The sequence below is a fragment of the Sus scrofa genome, chromosome 13 (assembly GCF_054392235.1).
Source record: "Sus scrofa isolate SSC_HxYL_T2T_F1_AM1 chromosome 13, Sscrofa_HxYL_maternal_Yorkshire_Landrace_v2.0, whole genome shotgun sequence".
NCBI classification, from domain to species: Eukaryota; Metazoa; Chordata; class Mammalia; order Artiodactyla; family Suidae; genus Sus; species Sus scrofa.
The window spans coordinates 151,402,401-151,429,124 of record NC_139395.1 but is presented as its reverse complement, the minus strand read 5'-3'; the positions used below and the strand labels follow the sequence as shown (position 1 = coordinate 151,429,124).

The window sequence follows — 26,724 nt, the reverse complement described above, 5'->3', positions numbered from 1 at the left end:
GCACACAGCATGTCTGTCCCTCTAGCTGTGGCTAAGGGGAGAGTTCCTATGGAGAGCTACATGCACCGTGAGAATGTAAAACAACAGTTAGTGGGCAGAATCATCTGCTCACTGGAATGGCTATGACGCTAAAAACTGCTTGGCCTCATGCTCCAGACCTCCCACAGTCTCCCCCCAATCTGTCCTTCAGCTTTATTTCCCACTCCTCTCTGTTCCTGCCCATCTACTCACCCCACCCTCTACCCAGGCGCTAACTATCTCCACTTTCCTCCCATCCCCGTCACCAGAATCCCACTGTGCCACCCAAATCTGACTCACTCCGCCAGGACTAGTCAAGTCCCTCCTCCTGCTAGGAGACATCACAGACCATTTCAGCCCCCAGGTGTCTCATCCGCCTCTAAGTTTACAGAGTGGACGTGCCAAATGTTTGGCACATAAACCTGAGCTGCCTTATGACTGGGGCTGTGCCTTTGTTTAACTTTCAACGTGTCCAGGTCTTATCTGACCAACATGTTCTTGCAGAAAGGATCTGACAAAGTATTTTGTCTCCCACACAGCACCACACAAAGTCAGCACTTCCTCAGCACAACCTGATGTTGATGCTTAACTGCAACACAACAGTGAAACATGAGGTCAAGGAAGTCGGTCTCTCGAGGGCGATAACCAAGTCTCGTTGCTCGCAGAGCCCAGCACAAACTTAGCACATGCAGTAGCATCTGATGAATGAAGAGGAGGCTAGAATTATAAGCAACTGGGAGAGGGCTGGGGGTGGAGATGGGGCACGTGAGTGGAAGAGTAAGAGACAGGATGGAAAGATGACAGCATCAAGGGGTCCTGGTATATATTTTGGAGGGAAGCAGAGGCAAAAGCAAAGTGAAAGGTGAAAACAATGGAGGGAAGGGAGAAAAAGAATTGGAAGTCATCCTTCAAGGACAGAATGGGGCCAAGTCATTGATCATCTAACTCTTCCATGTAGCAAATCAGTGAGGCTTTTGCCAACACAGTCTTTACACACAACTGTTTCACAGCAAAGAGGCCAGTGGGGCAGAAAGAATAACTTGCATCTCCACCACATTTATATTTTTCACTTCGGTGAGACAGAAAAGGATAGAAACTCAGAGATTTTAGGATTCCGATATGAGAAAAAAAATAGGGCATATACCCCTACAAAAAGAGTCATCAGGGACTATTATAGACTGGAAGAGTCAATATAGAATACAAATGGGAAATATAATTATAGGTCTTTAAGAAGGCAGGAATTTAGGTGAATATAGTACAAAACAAATAAGAAAACAACAAAATGAAAGAAGAATCACAACAGATGATATTAAGGAATATAATAATTTATAACCCAGCCAAAAGAAATAGACATGGGCTCAAAATACATAGTCATCAATCCAATCCAATGAGAAAAATAAAAGAGATCTAAGAACTCTGCCCCTGGAAAAGTGTGATAGCAAAAGAGATGGCACAGAAGCATTTCCTAGGAATTCAAGAGCACAGAGAATGGTGTTAGTGGCACCAGCAGAGCTGGGCTCGTGGTCACTAGGGTCACTCTTCTTTAAATCTCACAATATGGGGTGCCTCTCCCTTCCACTGCCACAGTCAAAGTGGCCTGCCACCTGGCTCACTCTCACACGTGGTCAGGGATCACTTCATTCTTCTAGAGAAGTGACATTTGTTACCCATTTATAGTCTCCCTTCCTGGTAGAAAGTATACTCTAAGAGGTCAGGGACCCTGTCTGAATGGCTCAGTTCTACCTCCAGTGCCTGACATGGAGAGGAACAGGCAGGTGAATGAAGCAGTGGATGGAGGGATTCAATCTTCACTTGGGAGACATTGTGGGAGACATTCCCACAGTGGGATGAGGGGAGATGTCTTTGCTTTCGGACAGAGACATAAGTGGCAGCCTCAGAACCTATTACCTGTAGGGGAGGGAGCTGGGGGAATAACCCCACAGGAATGGAGGCAGAGAGGAGGACTTAGCATGAAGATAGGGCACCTAATAGAGAGAAGAGTGATGGCCAAGGCCGGATCCAGAAAGGAGGAGGGACACTAGGTCTTTGCCCTTCCTATTTCTTTGTTTCAAAGAAAACTCCCCAAGAGGAGGGAGTCCCTGGCCAAATCTATTCCCCAGCAAATACACAGTCATTATTTTTAAGGTAATTTTCCCCCAATTATTCATTGCATTCTTATGCAGCATGGTTAATGGCTTGGAATTTATTTTTCAGAGATGAAAATAAACCTTATCCACTTCCTCTGGAATTATTGTTCTCTTGCTACTCCTCTTTCCCCACAATAATCTTTTATTTCTCAACACCACTTTTGAAGCTTTACTCACTGCCCAGTACACCAGACATGTTGATCATGGCCAGGGGAACCACGTAATTCATTAACCATACTAAGACTCTTGAGAGTCAAAGGAGGCTCCCTGTACAATGACACTGGCAGGGCAGGCATGCTGGGATAAATGGTCATCCTCAGAGTTCCTGCTGTGGCTCAGTGAGTTAAAAGTCCAATTGCGGTGGCTTAGGTGGCTGTGGAGGTGCAGATTCAGTCCCTAGTGGGATAGAGAATTAAAAGATCGGGTGTTACCACCACGGCATCTCGGACTCAATCCCTGGCCCAGGACTTCCATGTACCACAGGGGCAACCATAAAAAAAATATAATGGTCATCCTAATGACATCTGCTGTGACCATGGGGCTGCAAAGGGCAACCACTTGGTAGCCATCTCTTATTGTCTTTACCCCACCCTATACTCTTGCAGATTGGATCAGTGGTGGCACCTGTCCTAAGGATCCCCAAACCCTATCATGCCAGCAACATGGAGTAAGGGCTGAATGCAAGTTAGCTATGATCACATGACCCCTGGCTCTCTACACGTCTTTTCTTGGCTTTGTTGCTGCTTTCTCACAACTTATGCGCACACACGTCCCCCTTCTGCCTTTCCAGCCCTTCTCAGGTACCCATGGCTATCTCTTATAGCCTCTTTGAGTTAACTTAGTTGACATTCCTAGTAGACAGCTCAACAAGAAATGTTGTCAATCAGATTCCATGAAGTAATACAGGAATATTATAATCAAGAATTTAGTAGTGTATGATGATTAATTTTATGTGCCCATTCAAGCCAATGAGCCACCAGGTGCCTAGATATTTGGTCCAATATCCTGGGTGTTTCTGTGGAAGGGTGTTTTTGGATGGGGTTAACATTTAAATCAGTAGACTGAGTAAAACAGATTGCCCTCCCTAATCTGGGTGGGCCTCATCCAATCAGTTGAAGACCCAAAGGGGACTGAAAAGGCTAACCTTCCCCAAACAAGGGGAAATTCCCCCTGTCTGGCTGACTTTGAGCGAGGATATGGGCTTTTTTCCTGCCTTTGACGCAAACTGAAACATCAACTCTTCCAGAGTTTTGGGCCTTCTAGCCTTTGGAACCACATAATCAGCTGTCCTACTTCTCAGGCTTTAGAACTTGGACCAGAAGGGTACCACCAGTTCTTCTCCTGTGTGTTCAGCTTGCTGATTGAAGATCCTGGGACTTAACATCCCCCATAGTCGTGAGAGCCAATTTCTTGTAATGAACACACACACACACACACACACACGATCTATCATTTCTCTGGAGAAACCTAATATCATAGGTATAGGCACTAGCCCACTGGTCCTCAAAATATGGAAGCCAATATGCATCAGTATTAGCAACACCAGGCAACTATTAGAAATGAAAATTCTAGAGTCCATGCCAGACCTAGTAACTCAGAAACTCTGGGCCAGGGCCTGACAGTTTACATTTTCAAAGCCCTCCAGGTGAGTCTGATGCATGCTCACAGTGGAGAATCATTTGGACTAGGATAAATATATTACATCTGCAACTGAATCCTTCCTTGCTACTCAAAGTGAGATTTTTGGACCAGCAGCCTGAGCATCACCCAAGGGCCGGTTAGAACTGCAGACACTTGGGGCCCCATCCAGACCTATGGAAGCAGAATCTGTATCTTTTTTATTATTTTATTTTTGTCTTTTTAGGGCCACACCCACAGCATATGGAAGTTCTCAGGCTAGGGGTTGAATCAGAGCTACAGCTGCTGGCCTACACCATAGTCATAGCAATGCCAGATCTGAGCCACATCTGTGACCTTACCACAGCTCAACTAGTATCCATGAGAACGCAGGTTCAATCCCTGGCCTCGCTCAGTGGGTTAAGGATCCGGCATTGCCGGGAGCTTGGTGTAGGCTGGCAGCTACAGCTCTGATTTGACCCCTAGCCTGGGAACTTCCATATGCTATTGGTGTGGCCCTAAAAAGACAAAAAAAAAAAAAAAAAAAGAGAGAGAGAGAGAGAGATCAGCAGAGCCAAGACTGCTGACAATACTGCCCTCTAAACTTGACCATCAGGGGGGTCAAAAGGCTTGGCATACGAATCATGCTCTTAATGAGTAACGCAAGGAGATAAAGTAATTTTTATTTGTGGGCCTCGACTCAAAGCTTGGGCACTGAAAAATGCCTAATGTAGGGGAATGCACAGTCCCAGAATTGACCAAGATGAGGGCCACTCAGAGCCTCTGACCAGGGGCCACGTTCCATGTGGAATGCCCGAGCCCACAGGTACTTGAAGGCCATTAAAAGGAATGCGTCACCCAGTTAAAGAATTTGGGGAAAGCATCCAAACTATGCATATTCTGTCCTGTAAAACAGCCTGTCTGTCCTTTCATGCTGCAAGCAAACAGGAAAAAACACTGTTCCTGGTGTACCTTGCCCCTTTCTGGAACCTTCCGTGGCACATAGTGTCCCCTGAAAACTAAATTGGGAGGACAGTTTTCTGAGAAAGGAGAAAATGAGTCTGACTCTCTTGTTTATAAGCCCTTAGAAAGGCCTGGAAAGGTGGAGGGAACTCTGCCATACTTCTGAGGGTCTGACAACCACCGCCACCCCCATGTCCTTTCAGACATCAGGCCTCTCAGCAGAGGCCAGCGACCTGAACTGGAGACGTTCTCACCAGCCGAGCGGCTTCAGCATGTGAGAGATACACTGGCAGCAAAAGAAACAGCTTTACTTATGGTCAAATGTTCTTCCTGGAACTTTTAAAGTGAATAAAGTTAAAAGAATTTTTTTAAAGTATAAATTTAAAAAAAAAGACAAAATAAATAATCGTGTTCACACACTGGTTTGTTGATCTCCTATATATCTTTCTGAGTTTTACAAAGCTTTTTATGATGGCATGTAATGCTTTATAATGATGATAATAAACACTGTTCATTCCCCAAATAGTTCAGTAACTAGCACGTGCTGGGAAATTTTCTAGAGCTGAAGATACAGCAGTAAACAAGATAAAGTCCCTCTTCTCTGAGAGCTTCCAGTTAGTGGTGGGGGTGGAGGAGATAACAAAATGGGAGGCAGGGATGATCCTAGAAGAAGAAGTTCGGGTGGAGTGAGAATCCAGGGGTGGGGTGGTCCGAGAGGGTCCTCTAAGGGGGGGATGTCTGGGCAGAGACCTGAAGGAAGTAAGGGGCCGAGTCTGGGCTGGGCTGTGCCAAGAGCTCTTCCTTTACACAGGGAACCACCATGAAAGCCCTGAGGCCTTGCTCAAGGATGAGTGGGGGTTCAGGGTGACCAGAGCAGAGCCAGCAGGGCAAAGAATGGTAGGAGGTGGGTCTGGAGAACAGGTAGGAGCAGGCCAAGCTCTGTGAAACCATGACGAGGAATCTGGTCTCAGTCTCGGGGTGGTGGGTGGGGCGGGAGCGGAGGGAAGGTGGAAGCAGGACAATGAGGTCATGTGCAGTCTGATGCTATCTACTGGGATGTTCCAGGAACCACATTTTCCCCTTCAGACTAAAAGATCCTGTGTTCTGGGAGAAGGATACTTTCTCTGTGGGTCCCTCTCCCCAGAGAGGGCTGACACAGGAACCACAGGCCTTGGGGAAATGAGGGCTCATCTCTTCTCAGGTCTCTCACCTCCTGGGACTCACCTTCTACTGTCAACTCCACTGTCACCTGGCGGGCGCCACTACCATTGGTGGCTTCACAGGTATACTTTCCCTTGTCCTCCTCACAGACAGAATGAATCACAAGACTGAAGGTCCCCCGGATGCCACAGTCTAGCAGGAAGCGACCTCCACTGGTGATGGGCTGTCCGTTTCTGTGCCACGTCACCTGGGGCTCTGGGTAACCCCGGACCTTCAAGAAAAAGAAGAAGAAAATGAGAAGCACTTCCTATGTGACAGTTATTTGTTTTGGGTGCTTTATGTGTGTTAAATCTTTTAATCCTTATAACATCTCTTGAAGCAAACATTATTTTCATCTCCATTTTAGGGATGAGGAAATGGAGACACAGAGTTAGCGTAGACTTATGGAGCTCTTGAAGGCAGAAAGTGGCTAAGCCAGGCATCCTGGCTCCAGAGCCCACCACGCAAGTGTCTGTCAAGCCTTGCTGCATGATTAGAATCACCAGGGGGATGGAGTTCCCAATGTGGCTCAGCAGGTTAAGAACACAACATAGCATCTGTGAGGATGCAGGTTTGATCCCTGGCCTTGCTCAGCGGGTTAAGGATCTGGCATTGCTGCAAGCTGCAGTGTTGGTTGCAGATGTGGTTCATATCCAGTGTTGTTGTGGCTGTGGCTGTGACATAGGCCTCAGCTGCAGCTCCGATAAGATCCCTAGCCTGGGAACTTCCATATGTGGCAGGTGTGGCCCTAAAAAGAAAAAAAAAAAAAGAATCACCAGGGATAGCTTGAAAGCAATACTAGTGCTCAGGCCCAATCTTGGAACAATTAAATTAGAACCCCAAGGGCTAGGAACTGAGCATGGGGATTCTAGACCAGTGTTTCCCCCTCAAACATGCATGAAATCACTTGTTAAAATGCAGATTCTGCTTCTATAGGTCTGAGATGGGCCTGAGATTCTGAAGTTCAGACAAGCTCTCAGAGGCTGCTGATGCTGCTAGTCCCTAGAATTCAACTTGAGTAGTAAGGTTCTAGACCTGAGCTGCCCAGGATGGCAGCCACTAGCCACACATGGCGACTGAGCACTTGAGATGTGGCTGGTCCCAAGTTGCATTGTAAGTGTAAATTACACATGGGGTTTTACAGCGTTAGTATGAAAAAAGAATGTAACCTATCTTGATAATTTTAAAATACTGGTATAGGAGTTCCCTGGTGGCTTAATGGTTAAGGACTCAGTGTTGTCACTGCTGTGGCTTGGGTTCAATCCCTGGCCCAGAAGCTTTTGCATGCCATGGGCACAGGGCATGGCCAGAAATAAATAAATAAATATTGGTACAGGAGTTCCCGCTGTGGCACAATAAGATCAGAACATCTCTGCAGCGCCAGGATGTGGGTTTGATCCCTGGTCTGGCACAATGGCTTAAAGGATCCGGCATTGCTGCAGCTGCAGCTGCAGCTCAGATCTGATCCCTGCCTGGCAACTCCACGTACTGAAGAGTGACCAAAAAAGAAACACACACACACACACACACACACACACACACACACACACACACACACTGGTACATATTGCAAAGACAGTAATTTGGACATAATGAGTTAAATAAAATATGCTGTTAAAACTAATTTCAATTGTTTCTCTGTACTTTTGTAATGAGGCTATTAGGAAAGGTACAACTACATACGTGCCTTGATGTTTCTGTCAGGCAGTGCTGCCCTAGCCCGCTTTTTCTCTAGGAATAGTTAGCAGCTAACATCTGTTGAGTGCTAAGTGTTAAGCACTTATCTAAATACGTAACATATCTGAGCCATAGCAACTTATGCAAGAGAGAAGATATTTCCCCAAAGAGGAGAAAATGCAGAGAGAGAGAAATTCTTTTTTTTTTTTTTATAATGATAATACCAACCTTTTCAAAGGCTGTGAAAATCTTCATTTATTTTTCTTGAGGAAGTTGGACCACTCCACTGTGCTCAGTCCCACTAAGTCAGACAGAAGAGGAGCCACCCAAAGATGTCCACATTCTAATCTCTGGAACCTGTGACTATGTTACCTTATGTGGAAGAAGGGATTTTGCAGAGGAAGTTTTTTTTTGTTTGTTTGTTTGTTTTTTGTCTTTTTTAGGGCTGCACCTGTGGCATATGGAGGTTCCCAGGCTAGGGGCAGAATCAGAGCTGTAGCTGTTGGCCTACACCACAGCCACAGCAATGCAGGATCCAAGCTGGTTCTGTGACCTACACCACAGCTCACGACAACGCTGGATCCTTAACCCACTAAATGAGGCCAGGGATTGAACCCGCAACCTCACAGTTCCTAGTCGGATTCATTAACCACTGAGCCATTTCAGGAACTCTGAGAGAGAGAGTTATTCTAAGAAAAGCTATCACTTCGAGTTTCAGAGAAAGTTCCCCAAGGGCCCTCAAATCCCTGAAATTCAACCCTTTAAACTGACTCATCTTCAGAGGAGCAGGACTCAGACTGGCTCATCTGTGCACAGCCTGGGACCCAGAACTGGGGGGGTTTAGCACTGAAAATGCACAGAAGACATCACGGAAACCTCCTGAGAAAGAAGCTCCCTGCATTAGAGATAGGTGGTGGCACTAGCTCTTATCCACGCATCTACTCCAAGACAAGAGAGCAAGGGTAAGATGGAGTAAAACAAAATTCTCATTTACAAAGAAAGCCTTCAATGACCTATAGCAACAATCTTTCTCACCCATCCTGGCAAGGTCGGAGATAAGCACGAGGGACAAAGGGGCGGGGAGGTGGCTGTGTAATCACGCCTGGGCCATTGCAGCCTCACTGAGCACATATATCCCATGTCAGGGCGGGGGTGGTGAAGGGGACCGCATTCATAGTGCAATGTCTCTTATAACTTGAGACAAAGTGTAGCAGTGGTTGTCTCTGCATCTTCCCTCTGTCCCTTTTCCTTACCTATTATTTTTCGCTATTTTGGCAAACAACACACCTGGCCTTTGTAAAACAGAAAAACATTTCAATGAAAATATGTGTTCCTTTCGTATGAGTGTCTGTATAATGAATGTAAAGTACAACCTTTTATGAAGGTGTGAAGGCCCTCAAGGTGCTTGAATCTAGTAATGGCAATAGAACTGGTATGCAAATAAACATTATGGATGTTTGAAGGTAATAAATGCCATGTATCCATATAAAACACGTCATCTTGGGGCCCTGTCTTGGCACAAAGGTTCAGGTGAAAGAATATCAGAAAGGACTCTGTTAAAGCAGTCTTCTCTATGAAAGCGTGTTTGCAGGAAACAAGTAAGGAAAGAAGCTTTCCTACGGAAGGACGTCCCTTGGGAATCTAGTCATATAGTGGGTTTGCAAATCATCACTATCTACTCTTCTACCCTACGAGGCAGGGCCAGACTAACCCCTAGAAGGTGATCAGGTGCCTTCTGTCAGCCTCAGAGAAAGGGAGCACAGAGCACTGGGACTGGGAGAGGATGAATCATTAACTTCACCAAAGGCATCCTTAGCATTCCACGAGCAAGTACTCTGGCCCCCTGCAGCCGTGCCAACGCTGCGGCCATCAGGGCCGAGGCATCAATGATTAACTGGGGACATTGCATGTGTTCCGGACCTCAGGGACACAGATCTCTCTTTCCCTTTCCATTTTCCTCTCATTTTCTGCACAGATACATATATACATTCCTTTTTACCCCACACCACCACATTTACCCCTGCAAGGCCCTTACATGCAAAAATAAATATCCAGGGATTTTGACATACACTGGAACTGGCACCACTCAGAAAGCTGCCATCCGCAATGGACTTTTGTACACCCTGCATCTGAAGCAAAGGCAGGAATTTCTGTGACCTTTTTCTGTTCCAAGGTCTGAATGATTTGCAGCTCCAATTCTTATTCTATGCATATGGAAAAACTTGTTCAAGTATTACCTAACAGTACCTAAAAATTATTTAGCTTCAAGTGAACTCATTTTTATTGTCTGCCCACTCCCCTGGGCTCCTGGGTGTGGAAAGAAGAGAAACCTGGATTCATGTCCTTGGGTGCATGACAACAGCCCTGCCCTCCCTGGACGCCTTATCTGCCTTCATCACGGGCCCTCAGCCAAGAAGCCACAGCTGGGATTTTTACAGCCTATTCTAAGAGCACAGGAAAAATCCAGTGATAATTTTGTGTTCAGAGGACCTCCATGTACAGAATCTTATTTGATTCTTGCAATGTTATAAGGGAGACGTGTCTTGGGCTGGGTTCCCCAGAAGCAGAACCTGAGATGGGGATTCAGGAACCCTATCTATGAACCCTTAGCCAGTACTCACAGCATCTGGGAATGGGTATAGGAGGTCTGGGTGGGACACCAACAGTGTCTGTGCCAGCACACAAGGCCAATCAGATTATTAAGCCCAGAGAGCTGAGGAAGGAAGCCTGGAGAAGTGGATGATTTGCTAGTGATCTCGCACAGCAGATCAGGAACCACCACGATTTTGGTCTCCAAGTTGAGCAGTTGTCTCAAGTTTTTGGTAAGATAAATACTGTAGAACCCAAAGCACTGATACATGTCTATCTTGAATAGACCCCAAATCTCTTCTAGGTTAAGGCAGTATCTATTCTCCACTTGGGGAAAAAGCCTAAGGGCTCACAAAAGTGATACGCATGCCATTAGCAAGTTGTGGGCTGTTTTCTTGGAGTAATTGGAGGATAGTGCTATAGACCGAATGTATCTCTCCAAAATTCAGGTTGAAATCCTAACCCTCAATGTGATCACAGTAGGAGGTGGGGGCCTTTGGGAGGTGACAAGGTTGTAAGGATGGAGCCCTCATGAATGGGATGGGTGTCCGTGTAAAAGAGACCCCGGGAGTTCCCACTGTGGCTCAGTGCTTAACGAACCTAACTAGCAACCATGAAGACGCGGGTTTGATCCCTGGCCTTGCTCAGTGGGTTAAGGATCTAGTGTTGCTGTGAGCTGTGGTGTAGGTCACAGGTGTGGCTTGGATCCCACGTTGCTGTGGCTGTGGGGTAGCCCGGCGGCTACAGCTCTGATTGGACCCCTAGCCTGGGAACCTCCATATGCCATGGGTGTGGCCCTAAAAAGACAAAAAAATTAAAAAAATATAAGAGACCCCAGGGAGCTCCCTCACCCCTCACAACGAGAAAGCTGGCCAGCTATGAACCGGGACATGGGAAGACATCACCAGACACTGAAGCTTCTGGTGCCTTGATTTTGGATGGCCCAGCCTCCAAAACCGTGAGAAATAAACTTCTGTTGCTTAAACCACCCCATCTGTGGTATGATTTTGTTATAGCAGAAGTATCTCCAGTGGTCTCAGACAGACAGGGATGAGTGCCATGCATGTGCCCAAGACACCCCTCCCTGGGAGGGTTCGTGTGGAACAGAGAAGACAGACAGTGTAGGAGCTGGACCTGAGCCCTGGGTCTGGTGTGGCTTCCTAGCCTCTTCACATTGTAGTTCTCTCCCTTCACCCAAGAGAAAACAGCTCTTGACATCTCAGGGCCCTTCCATCCCTGAAGGAGTCTGGTTTTAAAGAGTGACCCACTTAGCTTCTGGGGGAAGATTTTTTCCTCTCCCGCCCGTCTCCCCCGGGCCCAGCCCACAGCTTTAATACTCTCTAATCCTCCATAAGGGAAAACCAATTGACCACAAGAAGAAATGCTTGCAAACATGAGCAGGCAGCACTAGCTTCTCACCATAATGAGTGTTTGGAAATGGCCCCAAAGAGGGTCATTCTAAGGAGAATCATATTTTTGCCCACAGTAACCACATTTAATTGGAGGTTGTGCTCTTGAGCAAAAGCCCGGGATCAAATAAATCAAGGGCATAACCGACAACTTGTCATAAAAATAAAGATATAGTAACCAGAACCCTTGTAATAATTTAAAACAGTAAAACTGTGCTCCAGCTCCATAAAATGTCCTCAAGAACCTTTACGGCCTCAAAAGGCCTTTAAAAGGAATGGGGGCTCATTCTGCATGTGCTGATGGTGAGGGGAAAGCTGGGCTACAGGCAGCCAGCTGTTCCCTCTCAGTCACACCTGCCTGCCGTGTTGCAGAGTTTTCAGAACCTGGTGCTGTCTTGATATACTTAATGACTAAAAGTCAACCATTCTTTTTTGTTTTTTTTTTTGTTTTTTTTTTTTTTTTTTTGTCTGTTTAGGGCCACACTGTGGCATATGGAGTTTCCCAGGCTAAGGGTCTAATTGGAGCTGTAGCTGCCGGCCTACACCACAGCCATAGCAGTGCAGGATCTGAGCCACATCTGCAACCTACACCATGGCTCAAGACAATGCTGGATCCTTAACCCACTGAGCAAGGCTGGGGATCGAACCCGTGTCCTCATGGATACTAGTTGGGTTCGTTAACAGCTGAGCCATGACAGGAACTCCCAAAAGTGAACCATTATTAAGGGCATGACATCTCTTGGTTTTCATCTGATGTGTGTGAAGGGCTTGCATCCAATTCCAGGTTGCTCAGGACAGACTACAAGAGCGTAAGCCCTGGGGGGTGACGGGTTCTCTGGCATCCACAACCCCTGCGAGACTCAGAGCAACTGCCTTCTCAGCTCAGTGAACAGTGGAAATGGACTGATTTCGCTGTTTTTGATCATCTCCTGCATGTCTTTGGCTCCTGGGTGGGCCCGTCCCTGTTTGCACACTGCAAGCCCACATAGCTACAGTGGAGAGCTGGGCAGGAGACCATCTGCCCACACTGAGGGAGACCAGTAGGAGAGAAAGGATTACCCCGAGGCCAGAATGAAAGGAAGCTGCCCAGCAGGACAATGGGGAGTTGGGAAGATACACAAAGAAGGCGTGAGCAGTGAGCTGAGAAGTCCTGAGAGCGGGGAACAGCAGGCTGGAGGGATTGTCAGTAAGTATTTATTTGAATCCTGTTGAGTAAGTGAATCAATGCTGTGAAAGGCTAATAAGCCTGAAGGATGGGACACTAAGGAAACCTGCTGGACAGATGTCCCCCCCAAGCTGGACAAAGTTGATTGTGCAACACAACTGTCTCCATGCCTCCTAGGATCGCCTGCCTGCCTGCCTGCCTGCCTGCAGCACATCACTAAAACTTCCTCCCCTGTTTCAAGGCAGCTTCTTCTACTATGATCAGTGACTAGAACGGGGCTGGTGATTTAAAAATGGAAACATAATGGGAAATAAACCAGTGGTGCTCCAGAATTTGTTGAAGGAGGACCCTCTGCTCATCTCCAAGTGTAAGTTCACCCAGATAATAAACAGACATGGATGCACAGAAAGGAGAACTAAAACACAGACCACAGGATGCCTACGAAACTTACATCATGGGTGTATTATGAGAGTGAGGAGTGAAGGGTGAGCCACGGGCCTGGCATGACTGAGCTTAGGGGCCTGGGTCTGTGTCAGCAACTGGCACGCGGCCCCTTGGACAGGCAGGAACTTAATTAAGGCTTTGAATAATCCCGTTACCATCAGTCAAAAGCCTTAACTGAACCCACAGAATCCATCAGGGAGAGATTATACCAGCTAAAAACAGCAATAAGTGAGAGCCTCACACTACTGGATGCTCCCTGCCCTTAAGCCCAAGGTATGAAACCGTGAGGATGAAGGAATTCTGTGAGAAACGAGAGCGGAAGGCAGAGAACCATTCCTCAGACTGGCCCAGAGAATGCCACCCACGTCTTCAGGGACAGATGCTGAGTCTCCCCGTGATCAGCTGCTCTCCCTTCTTCTTTTCTTTCTTTCTTTCTTTTTTTTGAGAGTTTTTGGTTTGTTGTTGTATGTAACTGTTGTCTTTTTAGGGCTGCACCTACGGCATAAGGAAGTTCCCAGGCTAGCGGTCAAAGCAGAACTATAGCTGCCCATCATAGCCACAGCAATGACAGATCTGAGCCGTATCTGCGACCTATAACACAGCTCATGGCAACGCTGATCCTTAACCCACTGAGCAAAGCCAGGGAACGAACCTGAGTCCTCATGGATACTAGCTGGGTTTATTACCTCTGAGCCACAATGGAAACTCCCACTCTCCCTTTCTGTGGCAAGTTTCTTCTCTAGCCCAAGACACAGCCCCCCACACCCCAACACCTGCCAGACTGAGAATTTCCTGTTTCTCCTACAGAAAGTACGAGACAGGTTACAGTTTGGCAGCCTTGGGTTATACCTCAGGCCCTTGTGAATGGTTCAAACCAAAAAAGATCACTTTCTTTTTATCAAGCTCGGGATCATTAAGGCACCCACCTCTCTGATGCCCTTGCCAAGCATCTAAAATTCTGAGTAGCCCAACAAAAAAACACGAGTCTAAGTGTTATGGGGAACCTCTCACATTGATGTCTTCCTAGTTTCTCCAAGTTCAAGGTTTTTCTATAAAAACAAGGGTCCTTCTGTTTGAACTCCAGTCCCCGTGGGATGGCTATAGGATTCCAGTCTTCCTGGGAACCTCTCTACATAAGAGCCTGGCGTTCTGGCTTCATCTTCCCCTCAAGGTGGCCTCCAAGGAAATGGCCTTTCCAGCTGGTGAGGCTGGCCTGGGAACTCACGACCAGTTTCTACTACTGAGTTGAGATACACTCTCAGATATATTCAAATATTAATAAGAGGCGTGTGGCATCATAGAGGTGTAACGAATTAGTGCTATGGCTTGGTTGTGTTTGATTTGCTCAGGATCTCGTGTCCACTGCTCCAAGGGTGAGCTCCTGCTCCTTTGAGGAACACCCCCACTTCCCCTCTACCTGCCACAGGTGAGTCTGGTGGAGATGCACCAGTCAGCTGCCTCCTGGCCAAAATGCTCAGGCCGCCCAGATGGGTATATGATCCAAGTCAGCCAATCAAAGCTCTTCCCGGCAATTTCAATTAGAATCAAGGGAGACCAAACCGCCTCTTCACAGGGATCCCAAGCTGGGAAGATGGAACCCGGAAGCTCTCTATCGACAGCCATTCTCTCCCCCCTCCCCCGCGTTCTCTGTTTTCCTGACTCTACTTAAGAGAAGGACGCCTCTGCAGAATAAGATTATACACACAGTGGAGAGGAGATGGAGGCATGGCCTGGCAGAGCTGTGGTGGACTCAGGATCCACTCAGTTCTATGAGATGATACATTTCTTGTGCTTCATCCAGATGGAGCTGGTTTCTGTCACTTGCAAATAAGAGTCCTGACTCATCAGGAAGTTATATGGTGTCTGGAATCAGAGACATATGTGTGGATGCTGGCCGACCAATCACCAGTTGCCTGACTTAGGGCAAGTTATTTATCTGGCCCTACGTTTACACAACTGAGGATGTAAGACAGAATGGTATCAGTCGTTTATGATCAAATGAGTACAATAATACAATAGTACATTAATAAATTTGAAAGGTTAGATCCTCTGTTGCTTCTTTTCTTCAAAGTCAATAATTCTTTATAATAAGGTGCCTTAGAATCCATTTAGCTCCCAGCTTTGTTAACAGCGTGAAACTGTTTCTGCCCCAAGAAATCCCAGTACCTATGAACTTCTAGGCTAAGCCTTGTCTTGCACAACTTGAATTCTTATAGGAAATTTCAAGGCATCCACACCCCTAATTAGATTAATAAAAAAAAAAAAACTAACCTAAGAACACCATCTATCTTAGCTGGATTGGCTTATTTTTATTTAAAAAGTAACCCTCTTTTGAAAAGCGATCCGTGATTTTATGCAACATCACAAAGCACAGTTTAAAACAAATATCCAGACTGTAGCTATGTCTATACCATCACTCCACTGCTGTAATGCCATGTGCACCTTTGAGACAGTGATCATCCCCTTGATTTCTGCCTCACTGACTAATGCAGCCCTGGAATTTCAAGGGCATGGGCAAGTTTCGGGAAGGAAATAAATCTGGGGTAATAAATTGGGAGTTTCTAGCCTGTTGTGGTTGGATCTGGAGAGAGAGCGAGGCATGCTTCACTGGCAGAAGAGATGCTGCAGAGGGCTCCTCCCCAAATAACACACAGACACTTGGCAATGCCTCCTGATCCCTCAGAAAGCAGAGCCCAGAGGTTACAAGACTCAAAAACTGGCCACAGATCATACTGGGAAGGTTCTTTCCTATGAGGACTCTCTGAAAATGAAGCAGTTCTGTTTAAAAGCAGAGGTGGGCAAAAGTGACCAGAGGGTCCCAACAACCTGAAAATATCTTGACTTGGCTCCTTTGGCTTAACTGGTCTCTCCTGGCTGCCACTGACCACCTGCTCCAGGTATATATCACCACACGAAGCATGCATACTGCTTGGACTCTCCAGGTGGCAGGCTGCTAGGGAGGAGGAGCAGGTGGGCCTCTGAGGCAGGACCTTGCTGGCTGCCTGCATCAGTATGGCCAGGAGAGCGTCTCTGTGATGCCATCAGAAAATACCTGGCACAAGGGGCAGAGAGCAGTGTTTGCTTCGTTCTAGTGTTGCTCATGGCCAAGCTACATGGGACACTGCAATTCCATTTTTCTTGGAGTTAATACCTGCCCTACTTTTTTGGTTTGATTAGTTTCTTAGGCATCCAACATCTCAAGAGAACTATACAATTCTTCTCAGCAATGATCAAATGCATCAGATAAAGAAAGCATCAGCGGCTTTTATCTTTTCTTCTTTGGCGATATCCCTCCTGGAACCCTCGTCCTCCAGTCTAAACTTGATGCTGTCTAGGCCTGAGGCACAGTGGTCCAGGGACTTTCCTTCACATCCTCTCAGAAATTTCTTGGATGCCACTATTTTGGTTGCACAATATCTTCCTCCAGTGATTTGTTAAGAATGAATGCAGGGAAGGGTAAAAATTTTCCTTTTCTTTTTTTCTTTTCTTTTTACAGTTGTACCTATGGCACATAGAAGTTCCCAGGCTAGGGGCTGCATTGGAGCTGCAGATGCAGGCCTATACCACAGCCACAGCAACAGGGGATCTGAGCTGCATCCACGACCTACGCTGCAGCTTGCGGCAATGCCAGATCCTTAACCCACTGAGTGAAGCCAGGGATTAAGCCAGCATCCTCATGGACACTACGTTGGGTTCTTAACCCACTGAGCCACAACGGGAACTCCGAGGAAGGGTAACATTTTCAAACCTGGCATTTCCAAAAGTATCAATATTCTACCTTTATAGTCACTTACAGTTCATTTAGGAAAGAAATTATGTGGAAAATCTTTCTTCAGAATTTTGAAGGTATTGCTTCTGAAAGCAATGATTCTGGCATCGAGTATTGCTGTGAGAGGTTTAACGCCACGTTGACCCTTCTGCTATGACCCGGTGTATATGTGTGTGTGTGTGTGTTCTGTGTATGTGTGTGTGTGCCCATGTGTGTGTTTCTTTCAAACTTTAAAATCTTCTCGTTACTCCTGACACTCTAGAATTCCACGATGAATTCTTTGCCTTGGTGTGGGTCTTGTTCACTCACTGCATTGGATCCTTAGTAAGAGGTCTTCTCATTGCTGGCAATGCATGTTCTTCAATTTTGAGGAATTTCCATGATTTGACAATTCTCTCTCCACTGTTTTTTTCACCATGTTCTCTTTACCGAACTCCTGATTTGGATATTATCCCCACCTGACAGGCCTTTCACATTTCTTTTCTCACTTATGTCCCCCTCATCTTTTTGCTCTGAGAGATGTCTTTATCTTCCTGCCAGTCTACTGAAGTTATTATTTTGACTATCATTAATTTCACAAAAAAATCTTCCATTGGGGTTTCCTTCATGGCTCAGTGGTTAACAAACCCAACTAGGATCCATGAGGATGTAGGTTCAATCCCTGGCCTCGCTCAGTGGGTTAAGGATCTGGCATTGCTGTGGCTGTGGCTGTGGCCAGCAGCTACAGCTCCAATTAGACCCCTAGCCTGGGAACTTCCACATGCCCCAGGTGTGGCCCTAAAAAGTTAAAAACAAACAAACAAATAAACAAAAATGAAAAAACTTCTTTTCCAGTTTTTCAAAACTGTACTGAATGATCTCCTCTTCTTGTTTAATGGAAGCAGCGTCTTATCTCTGAGGCAAGATGAAATGTCTTCTAGGTTTTCTGGAGGCTTCTGTTTCTACTTGGTCCCTCTTTTCGTTCTGTCTTTTTCATAACAGAGGCTTCCCTGGGACAGCTGATGACCCTTCACTGACTTTTCATAGATATGAGTGAAGAAATTAAAAGCTCCGTACACACAAGTGGGGTCTTGTCAGCTTGCTGGGCCTCCCAGTAGAGCGAGTGGGTAAAAACTCTCAACCCTCAGTATCTGTAGATTTTGTCTCTTGAGGTAATCCATTTTCACCAAGAGGAATCTCCTGATTTCCTGCTTTGGTGGGGGTGGGTGGGTGGGAATACAGTAATTAGGTCTGTGTATGTGCAGTTGGGATTCTGATGGAGAAGGCCATGAGGGCTCTCCTTTCAACATGCTGCCTGTCACTTAACCCCTGGCCTTCTTCTTCTTCTTTTTTTCTTTTAGCCATTTCTAGGGCTACTTCTGCAAATGGAGGATCCCAGACTAGGGGTCTATTCCGAGCTGTAGCCACCGGCCTACACCAGACCCACAGCAACGTGGGATCCGAACCGCGTCTGCAACCTAACCACAGCTCACAGCAACACCAGATCCTTAACCCACTGAGCAAGGCCAGGGATCGAACACGCAACCTCATGGTTCCTAGTCAGATTCATTTAACCACTGAGCCATGACAGGAACTCTGCCCCTGGCCTTCTTGAGACAATGCCTTACCCTGCCTACAGATGAGCCTTGTGCCCGGGAGTGGAGAACTGGTCAAGTTCAGTCCCCCAGAGAGAACTCTCAATCCTTTAGGTGCAGCAGAGGAGCAGGGGCCTGGTACATGGAGTGCAGGAGGGGATTTGGGACCTAACTGCCCATCATTACACTTTTAACCAGTCCTCCAGTTTTCAGCCTCATTCCACCACCCAGGCTTTGAAAATACTCATACCTCTACCTTCCCAGCCTTTTCAGGAACTGTTTCAGCACAAGCAGGCTTATTTTTTCTTTATTTCCCTCTCCCCTAGCCACAGACATAGAAACACAGAGAGCTAAAACGCAAGTCAACCAGATCTCTGCTGAATGGAACCATCACACAAATGCCTCTATGGAAATCCAGCCTTCTAGGATCCCGAAAGGTGTGCTTTGTGGCTTCAGCCATTTATAAAGGGGAAGGAGAAATGAACAGGTACTCAGGATCCGTCACCCATCAGTTTGTTTACATGGCTTATCTGCTGTTGTCTTTCTCCCATTCTATTTGTCTTTACAGGTTTATTAAATTTTCATTTTCTTTTTTTAAAAAACACATTTTAAGGATATTTATCATAAAAAAAGAAAATAAGCAAAGAGGTAGAAAAACTGGAATCCCTGTGTATTGCTGGTGAGAAAATGGAATGGTACAGCTGCTATGGAAAACAGTAGGGTGTTTCCTAAAAAAATTAAAAATAGAATGTGATCCAGCAATTCCACTTCTGGATATAATAAGCCCCAAAGAACTGAAAGCAGGGACCTGACTAGATTTTTTTTTTTTTTTTTTTTTTGTCTTTTTGCTATTTCTTGGGCTGCTCCTGCGGCATATGGAGGTTCCCAGGCTAGGGGTCTAATCGGAGCTGCAGCCACCGGCCTACGCCAGAGCCACAGCAACGCGGGATCCGAGCCGCATCTGCAACCTACACCACAGCTCATGGCAACGCCGGATCATTAACCCACTGAGCAAGGGCAGGGACCAAACCCGCAACCTCATGGTTCCTAGTCGGATTCATTAACCACTGCGCCACGACTGGAACTCTCTGACTAGATATTTGTAGATTAATTTTCACAAGAGCACTATTCACAATAGCCAAAAGGTAGAAACACCCAAGTGTGCATTAATGAATGCATGGATAAACAAAATATAGTAAATAGTAGTATTATTTAGCCTTGAAAAAGAAGGAAATTGTGACACACACCACAACACAGTTGAAACTTGAGGACATTATGCTGAGTGAAATAAGCCAGGTGCAAAAGGACAAATACTGTATGGGTCCATTTAGATGAGGGCCTAGACTAAGTCAAATTCATGGAGGCAGAAAAATGGAATGGTAGTTGTCGGGGGCTGGGAGGTGGGGAGTTAGTGTTTAGTGGGTATGGAGTTTCCATTTCATGGGATGGAAAAAGTTTGGGAAATGGATGGTAGTGACAGGTGCACAGCAATGGGAATGTATTTAAAACCACTAAACTGTGTGTACACTTAAACATGCTTAACATGGACAATTTTATGCTATGTATATTTTACACAATAAAAAAAATCAATGAGTCATTTATGAATCAATCTATTTTTGAACTCAGTTTTGTTTCAATTATCTGTATGTTTATCCCTTTGCCAAATACTACATTGCCTTTCGTACAATAGCTTTATGTTAGGTATTAAAATCAAGCAATAAAGTTTAGGAGTCCCCGGGTGGCCTAGCAGGTTAAGGATCTGGCATTGTCACTACTGTGGTGCAGGTTTGATCCCTGGCCTGGGAATTTCCTCATGCCACAGGCACAGCCAGGAAAAAAAAAAAAAAAAAAAAAAAAGGAAGAAAGAAAAAAGAAAGAAAAGTTTGAAAAAATGTAAATCAGACCAAAGTCACTCCTCTATTTTCCAGATGCAAACTATTGCCTTTGGAATGGATTAGCAATGAGATCCTGCTGTATAGCACTGGGAGCTATGTCTAGTCACTTATGATGGAGCATGACAATGTGAGAAAATAGAATGTATACATGAAAAAAAAATTTTTTTTCCCACTGGTTTCTCATTGCACCAGGAATGAAACACCATCACTGTGGTTCACATGGCCCTAGCTGACCTGGCCTCTGCCTATATCTCTCCCAGCTCTGTCCTTGGCCATTGTACTCCTGACACACAGGCCTTTTCTCTGCACCAGGAAGTAAGATGAAGACCACAGGTCTTCCCCCTGGAATGGCTCCTGGCCTGCGGAATGACAGGGGCATGCAATCGACCAGGGCATCCATGGTTGATTAGTGCCCCAGAGGGGCAGGGATGGAGGACCGAAGGAGCACAGGGAGGATGGGGACGCCATGGTGGTGCTGCTGCCCCCAGCTGAGCAGGACTCTGGGGCCACCTCCCGCTACAGTATCAGCCCCCAGGGAGCCGGGTGGGCTGACTGATGGAGCTGGGTTTGTAAGAACCAGCCACTCAAGTCTGACCAGACAGAAGATGGTTCCCAGGAGCTCTGCTGACCCCGTGGCAGTCCCTCAAGGGCCCCACCCTGGGATGGGCTCAAGGAGAGGTGTGCAGAGATAGATCCCAGGCCAGGGCAGTGCCAGCACAGCCTGGGAAGAGCCCTGGGGTCCTTCTCCTCGGATCTCCCTTCACAAACAGTCCCAGTGTAACTGGGGGTAGCGCTCCGCAGCCACTTCTGCCTGATTCACTGCTCCTGCCAACTGAGTTGCACACAGTACAGCTCTCCCACAGCTATTGTTCAGGAATTTCAGGGCAGGGCCCCAGGGGAAAGGGAAAGGGAGAAGAAATGAATGCCAGGACTCTCATAGACGGTCCCATTCTGAGCAAGCCTGTGCATGCCACGCTCGTCTGGGTGTCTGTTGGTGGCATGTTGGGGGCAGGGAATGCCAAATGGGTTGGAGTCCTAGTTCAAAACACACATTTTAAGCAGATTTAGACAGCCCAGGCCAAGCCATTGAATTTCTTTTCTGAAGAAGCATCTGGAAAAATGGAGGGAGAAGTTGCCTAGTTATTTAGGAAAAACAAAACTCAAACTTTCCTTTCTCCCCTCCTGCCAATGTCCCTTTCAACTATGTGATCCTTGGGGATTCATGGGGGCTAGGGCCCAGCTGAGCTGGCATCAAACATGTCTGTCCCCAGAGGAAGCTGGCCCCCCACACAATAGCTAGAATCACAGGCTAGAAGGCTAGGGTATCTCCCCACCCCCCCAAGGCTGTGTGCCTGCTTCCAGCTGACCAATCCCTGGCTGGTAGAGAGGGATTAAAAACCAGTCCATTTCCCAGATGGCTACAAGAGAAGCCTGAGGGTTTCCTATGTCCAGAGCTTTGTAGCAAAAACAGCCCTTCTCCCTAAGTTCTAGAATATCCCTAATTTCTGAAAGGAGGGTAAACAGGCAGTCTGTAAAAGCCTGGGCATCTGCTTTCCTTTCTAATCACAGAGAACTGTAAGAAATTAAATAGGTGCCACTGGGAGTTCCCATTGTGGCTCAACGGGTTACAAACCCGACCAATAGCCATGAGGATGTGGGTTTGATCCCTGGCCTCGCTCAGTGGGTTAAGGTTCTGGCGCTGCTGTGAGCTGTGGTGTAGGTTGGCTCTGATTCCATGATGCTGTGGCTGTGGCGTAGGCTGACAGCTGCAGCTCTGATTCAACCCCTAGCCTGGGAATCTTCCAAATACCACAGGTGAGGCCCTATAAGAACAAAAAAAGGGGGTGGGGGTGCCACTGTTAGATACTCAGGGTGCAGGAGCCTGTAGGCAGGGCCTGCCACAGCCTCGATGTGGGTAACTGGTCAGACCACCCACTCAGAGAATTGCAGCTGCAGCCCATGCAGTTGCTAAGCCTGAGTGGATGTGCTGACAAGCAGCAGGGTCACTAATAAGTAAGGTCTTTACTGAATTGAGCCAGTAGGCTCTAGTCACTTCCAGGCCTGAGGAATGGGGAAGAGGTAGGAATGGGCTAGCCAGTCCCTTGGGAAGTGGCAGGTGACAGGGAGAAGCAATCTGCCCTAAAAAGGGTGTCTGTGGGGGTGTCTCCAGGCAAGCAGGCTCCCCAAAAGATGGCCTGGTTCATATTGTGCTGTAAAAAAGTTCAACTTCAGGTACCAGAAGGGTCTGTCAATTTATGCCCCTGAGAGTCCACTTTAGCCTAGAAAAGCTTAACTCTTTCTCCCACCACCACTCACCTTCTCAGGGAGCCCCTGGCCTCTGGGAATGCCGGTAACACTTCCTGTCTGTCACCAACAACTTCCCATGGTAGCTGCTTCACCAACACTGCAGCCCAGAAGGACAGGACATACCTAGGGCTGACCGCCCGTCACTCTCAGCAGCAGGATGCAAGCAGGAGAGCAGTGTTTATTCCAAAGTCCTTTCTGTCAAGTGCCTCTCGGCCGGGTCCAGGGCGGAGGCCAGGGTTCCATTTCCAAGGCTGGTGTTTTTCCCTTCCTTTGGCTGGACAGGGAGAAGTGGAAAAAAAAAACCAGTACTGCCTTGGCCCTCAGCTTCTCTGGAGCTGATTTTCTTGCCCCTGGCAGGGTCTGCCCCTGGAGTAGACGAGCAAGCCACACATGCAGGCCAGGGCACAGTCAGAGTCCCCAGCCTCTGACTGCCCAGCTGGGTCACCAGACACATGTGACCCACCCAGGCCTTCTCAAGGCAAAGACCCAAGACCCCACTCAGGGGGGCAGGTCACTGCTGCTGCTGCCCCCACCTCACACCTGGGCCGTGGAGGGCCTACTCCTCTAAATACACCTGCAAGCTGTGTACTGGGGACAGTACTTCCTCTCCAAAGAGGTGGTACTTCTTTAAAAAGCTGAAAAAAATATCCTCCAGCCAGAGCTAAAGGCCAGTATAATGGCTTCTCAGTTACCTCCTGCTGCAAATTTCTAGTTGTCTTTGTCTAAAGATGTGTCATGCATCATAATTGTGTGTCATAATTTGTCCTTTTTAAAAATGCTCACAGTACACTGTTAGGCAAACAAGAGAGATACCTCAGGGACCCAAGGTAGTGGAATCAGCCCTGAGTTACTACACCCTCCCCCTCTCTGCCTCTCCCCCAGGATCACTCACTGCCCCCCCAAAGAGTGCCTCCCCAGTTATCCAGCCCCTCTGTTCTCTCTTACCTCCCAACTTGCAGCACTGACCACATTTTAAAAAATCAGCAGATATATATCTGATCACAGTGCAGACTGTTTAAAATCAAGCCAGTTCCAAAAAATCTGGGGCAAACTAATCACCATGACATCACCTTTCATATTTCTTCCGGCCCTACAGCAAGCCCAGTGACCATACTTTCCATATAGAATCAGGACACATTCTCCGACAAAAGATTCATGGGCAGCCTCCAGGTGCAAGAAGGAGCTGGTGCTATAAAGTCCCAACATCAAAACATTGGAACTCCAAGGATATTTGGACGACTTTACTGGAAAAAATGAGGATATTTTAAATCAGAATGGCTCACAACAATCTAAGACGACAACACCAATACCAGCAACGCCGGTTATGCTTTTGCTTATTCCAGGCACGTTGGGCACAACTCCCTACAAGACTGTAAGTTACTCGCAAGGGGGAATGAGACAAGACAGTTCTCTACATGTCCAGCATGACTACAAAATCCACTGCTGAGCAGAAGATTGACTGCTGTCTCTCCTTTCCAGTATTTATGTCCCAGCTCAACTGTCATTTCAGAAACAATTTTTTTTTTTACATACATGTGTACATTCTTTTTTCTCACATTATCATGCTCCATCATAAGTGACTAGACATAGCTTCCAGTGCTATACAGCAGGATCTCATTGCTTATCCACTCCAAAGGCAACAGTCTGCATCTATTAACCCCAAATTCCAAGTCCATCCCACTCCCTCCCCCTCCCCCTCCCCCTTGGCAACCACAAGTCTGTTCTCCAAGTCCATGAGTTTCTTTTCTGTAGAAAGATTCATTTGTGGTGTATATTAGATTCCAGATATAAGTGATGTCATATGGTATTTGTCTTTCTGTTTCTGACTTACTTCACTTAGTATGAGAGTCTCTAGTTCCATCCATGTTGCAGCAAATGGCATTATTTTGTTCTTTTTATGGCTGAATAGTATTCCATTGTGTATATATACACACCACATCTTCTTAATCCAATTATCTGTCAATGGACATTCAGGTTGAGAAACAACTTTCTTGATGTCCCAAACTGGGTCATGCTGTTAATACTCTCAGGTCACCCCATGTTCTTTCCTCACTGGGTCTCATTTAAGTTTATAATTCATCTGTATGTAGTTACTCTCTCCTGTCTCAATAGTACTAGACCATACCTGCTTGCAAAAAGAACTACAAAGCTTTGGCTCTCCAGGGAATCACCTAGCACACTGCTCGGCACATAGTAGGTGTTTAATTAGGTTTGTTTTTTTGTTTTTGTTTTTTTGTTTTTTTGTTTTTTTTTGCTTTTTAGGGCCATATCTGCAGCATATGGAAGTTCCCAGGCTAGGGGTCAAATTGGAGCTGTAGCCAATGGGGAGACACAGCAATGCCAGATCTGAGTTTGCAACCTACACTACAGCTCACAGCAACACCAGAGCTTTAACCCACTGAGTGAGGACGGGGATCGAATCCACAACCTCATGATTACTACTCAGATTCATTTCCACTGAGCCACTGTGGGAACTTCCAATCAGTATTTCAAAATTAATAACCAGGTCTCTCTGGTATGTCCCAGGACTTCATATTTCTCCTTTGCACCAATATTTTTATTTAATTACTTGAATGAAGATTGCAAAGCTGCTCATGAGAACGAAAGCTGGCATCAATGCTGAGGGCATAACAGGTGGGCTAACAGAATCAACATCCTAAAAGAACAAAGGTCCAAAGAAACAGAAATCTAGCAGAGAATAAGTATTGGGAAGGTTCTAAATCATCAACTAGACAAAGTTGGCATGGCAGGGGCAGCTCAGGTGTCAAAGAATCTCCTAAACATGATTCAGTCTTCAGCGGTATTAATGGAGCGTGGTGTGCAAAGAGGGAGAGGGCAGTCCCGACCGCCTGGCCACCCCTGACAGAACGCAAGAGACACAGGTGCCATGAGTTAACAGGACACTGATTAAGGGGCTCATGGTACATGAGGTCATGACCATACCCAGTGCCTGATGGGCACCTTGCAGGTGCTCAACAGATGTTTACTAAAGGAATGTAGATGGAAGTAGGTATATTTAGCCTGGAATAAAACACTGCAAAGAGTGATACATCTGTCTTCAAATATATGAAGAGCTCCTGTGTAAAAGAATCTATGTGGTAACATATACACTCTACTCTGTTAGATAGATGATTAAAGAGAACCTATTGTATAGCACAGGAAGATCTACTCAATAGTCTGTAATAACCTAGATGGGAAAAAAGAATGTATGTATGTATATATGACTGATTCACTTTGCTGCACATCTGAAACTAATACAAAATTGTAAGTCAACTCTACTCCAATACAATTACATTTAAAAAGAAAAGAATCTATGTGTTGCATAGCTAGCTCCAGAAGAGGGATCAATAGGTCCCAAATCAAGGCAAATTTAGGCTGACACAAGGAAGGATAACAATTCCTGAACAACAAAAGGGACCAAATGTAACGTGATAGATCTCCACCCCTGGAAGTGTTCATAAGGAGACTGGAGGACCAGCTGGCTGGGATGCTACCAAGGGAAACATCATAGCTTATAAGATGCCTTCCACCCCAAATCTTCAGACTTCTAAGAATTTAACAGGGATAAATGCATAAAGGTGAGAGAGAACTTGAAAGAAATACTCTATATATGCTATAAATAACCTTGGTACCACGAATACAGAGCTTGGAGTGATCGGTTCCTTGAAGGGTTTAATGGCCTCACTCCCAAACTATTAGGATCTAGCATGTTTTCAGGAGATGTTTCCTCAACCTTCCAGTTTCTTCCATGAAACTTTTCAGATTTTCAATGTATTTTTAAGTCAATTTTGGTAGTTTCTATTTTCTTAGAAAAAATACATTTTTCAAGATTTCCAAATGTACTATCAGAATTGAACATGAAAATCTCATTTCTCAACTCCAGATCTGTGGTTAGAGTCTCATTTCTAAATTTTATTTATATTTTCTGTTTTGCTATGATTGGCCTGGCT

At 46.2% G+C, this 26,724-nt stretch overlaps 1 protein-coding gene across 49 annotated transcripts in view; it reads right to left on the bottom strand.

Moving 5' to 3' along the window:
* MYLK (myosin light chain kinase) overlaps nucleotides 1-26,724 on the bottom strand; it is a 299,269-nt gene that overhangs the window by 138,579 nt on the left and 133,966 nt on the right. For 47 of the 49 annotated variants that reach the window (XR_014822439.1, XM_084986980.1, XM_084986986.1 and 44 more), the window contains one exon: nucleotides 5,970-6,177. Coding sequence is in view for 46 of the 49 variants with exons in the window: in XM_084986980.1 (XP_084843106.1) it covers nucleotides 5,970-6,177 (208 nt within the window). In the remaining 3 variants the exon portion in view is untranslated. 49 annotated transcript variants of the gene reach the window in all.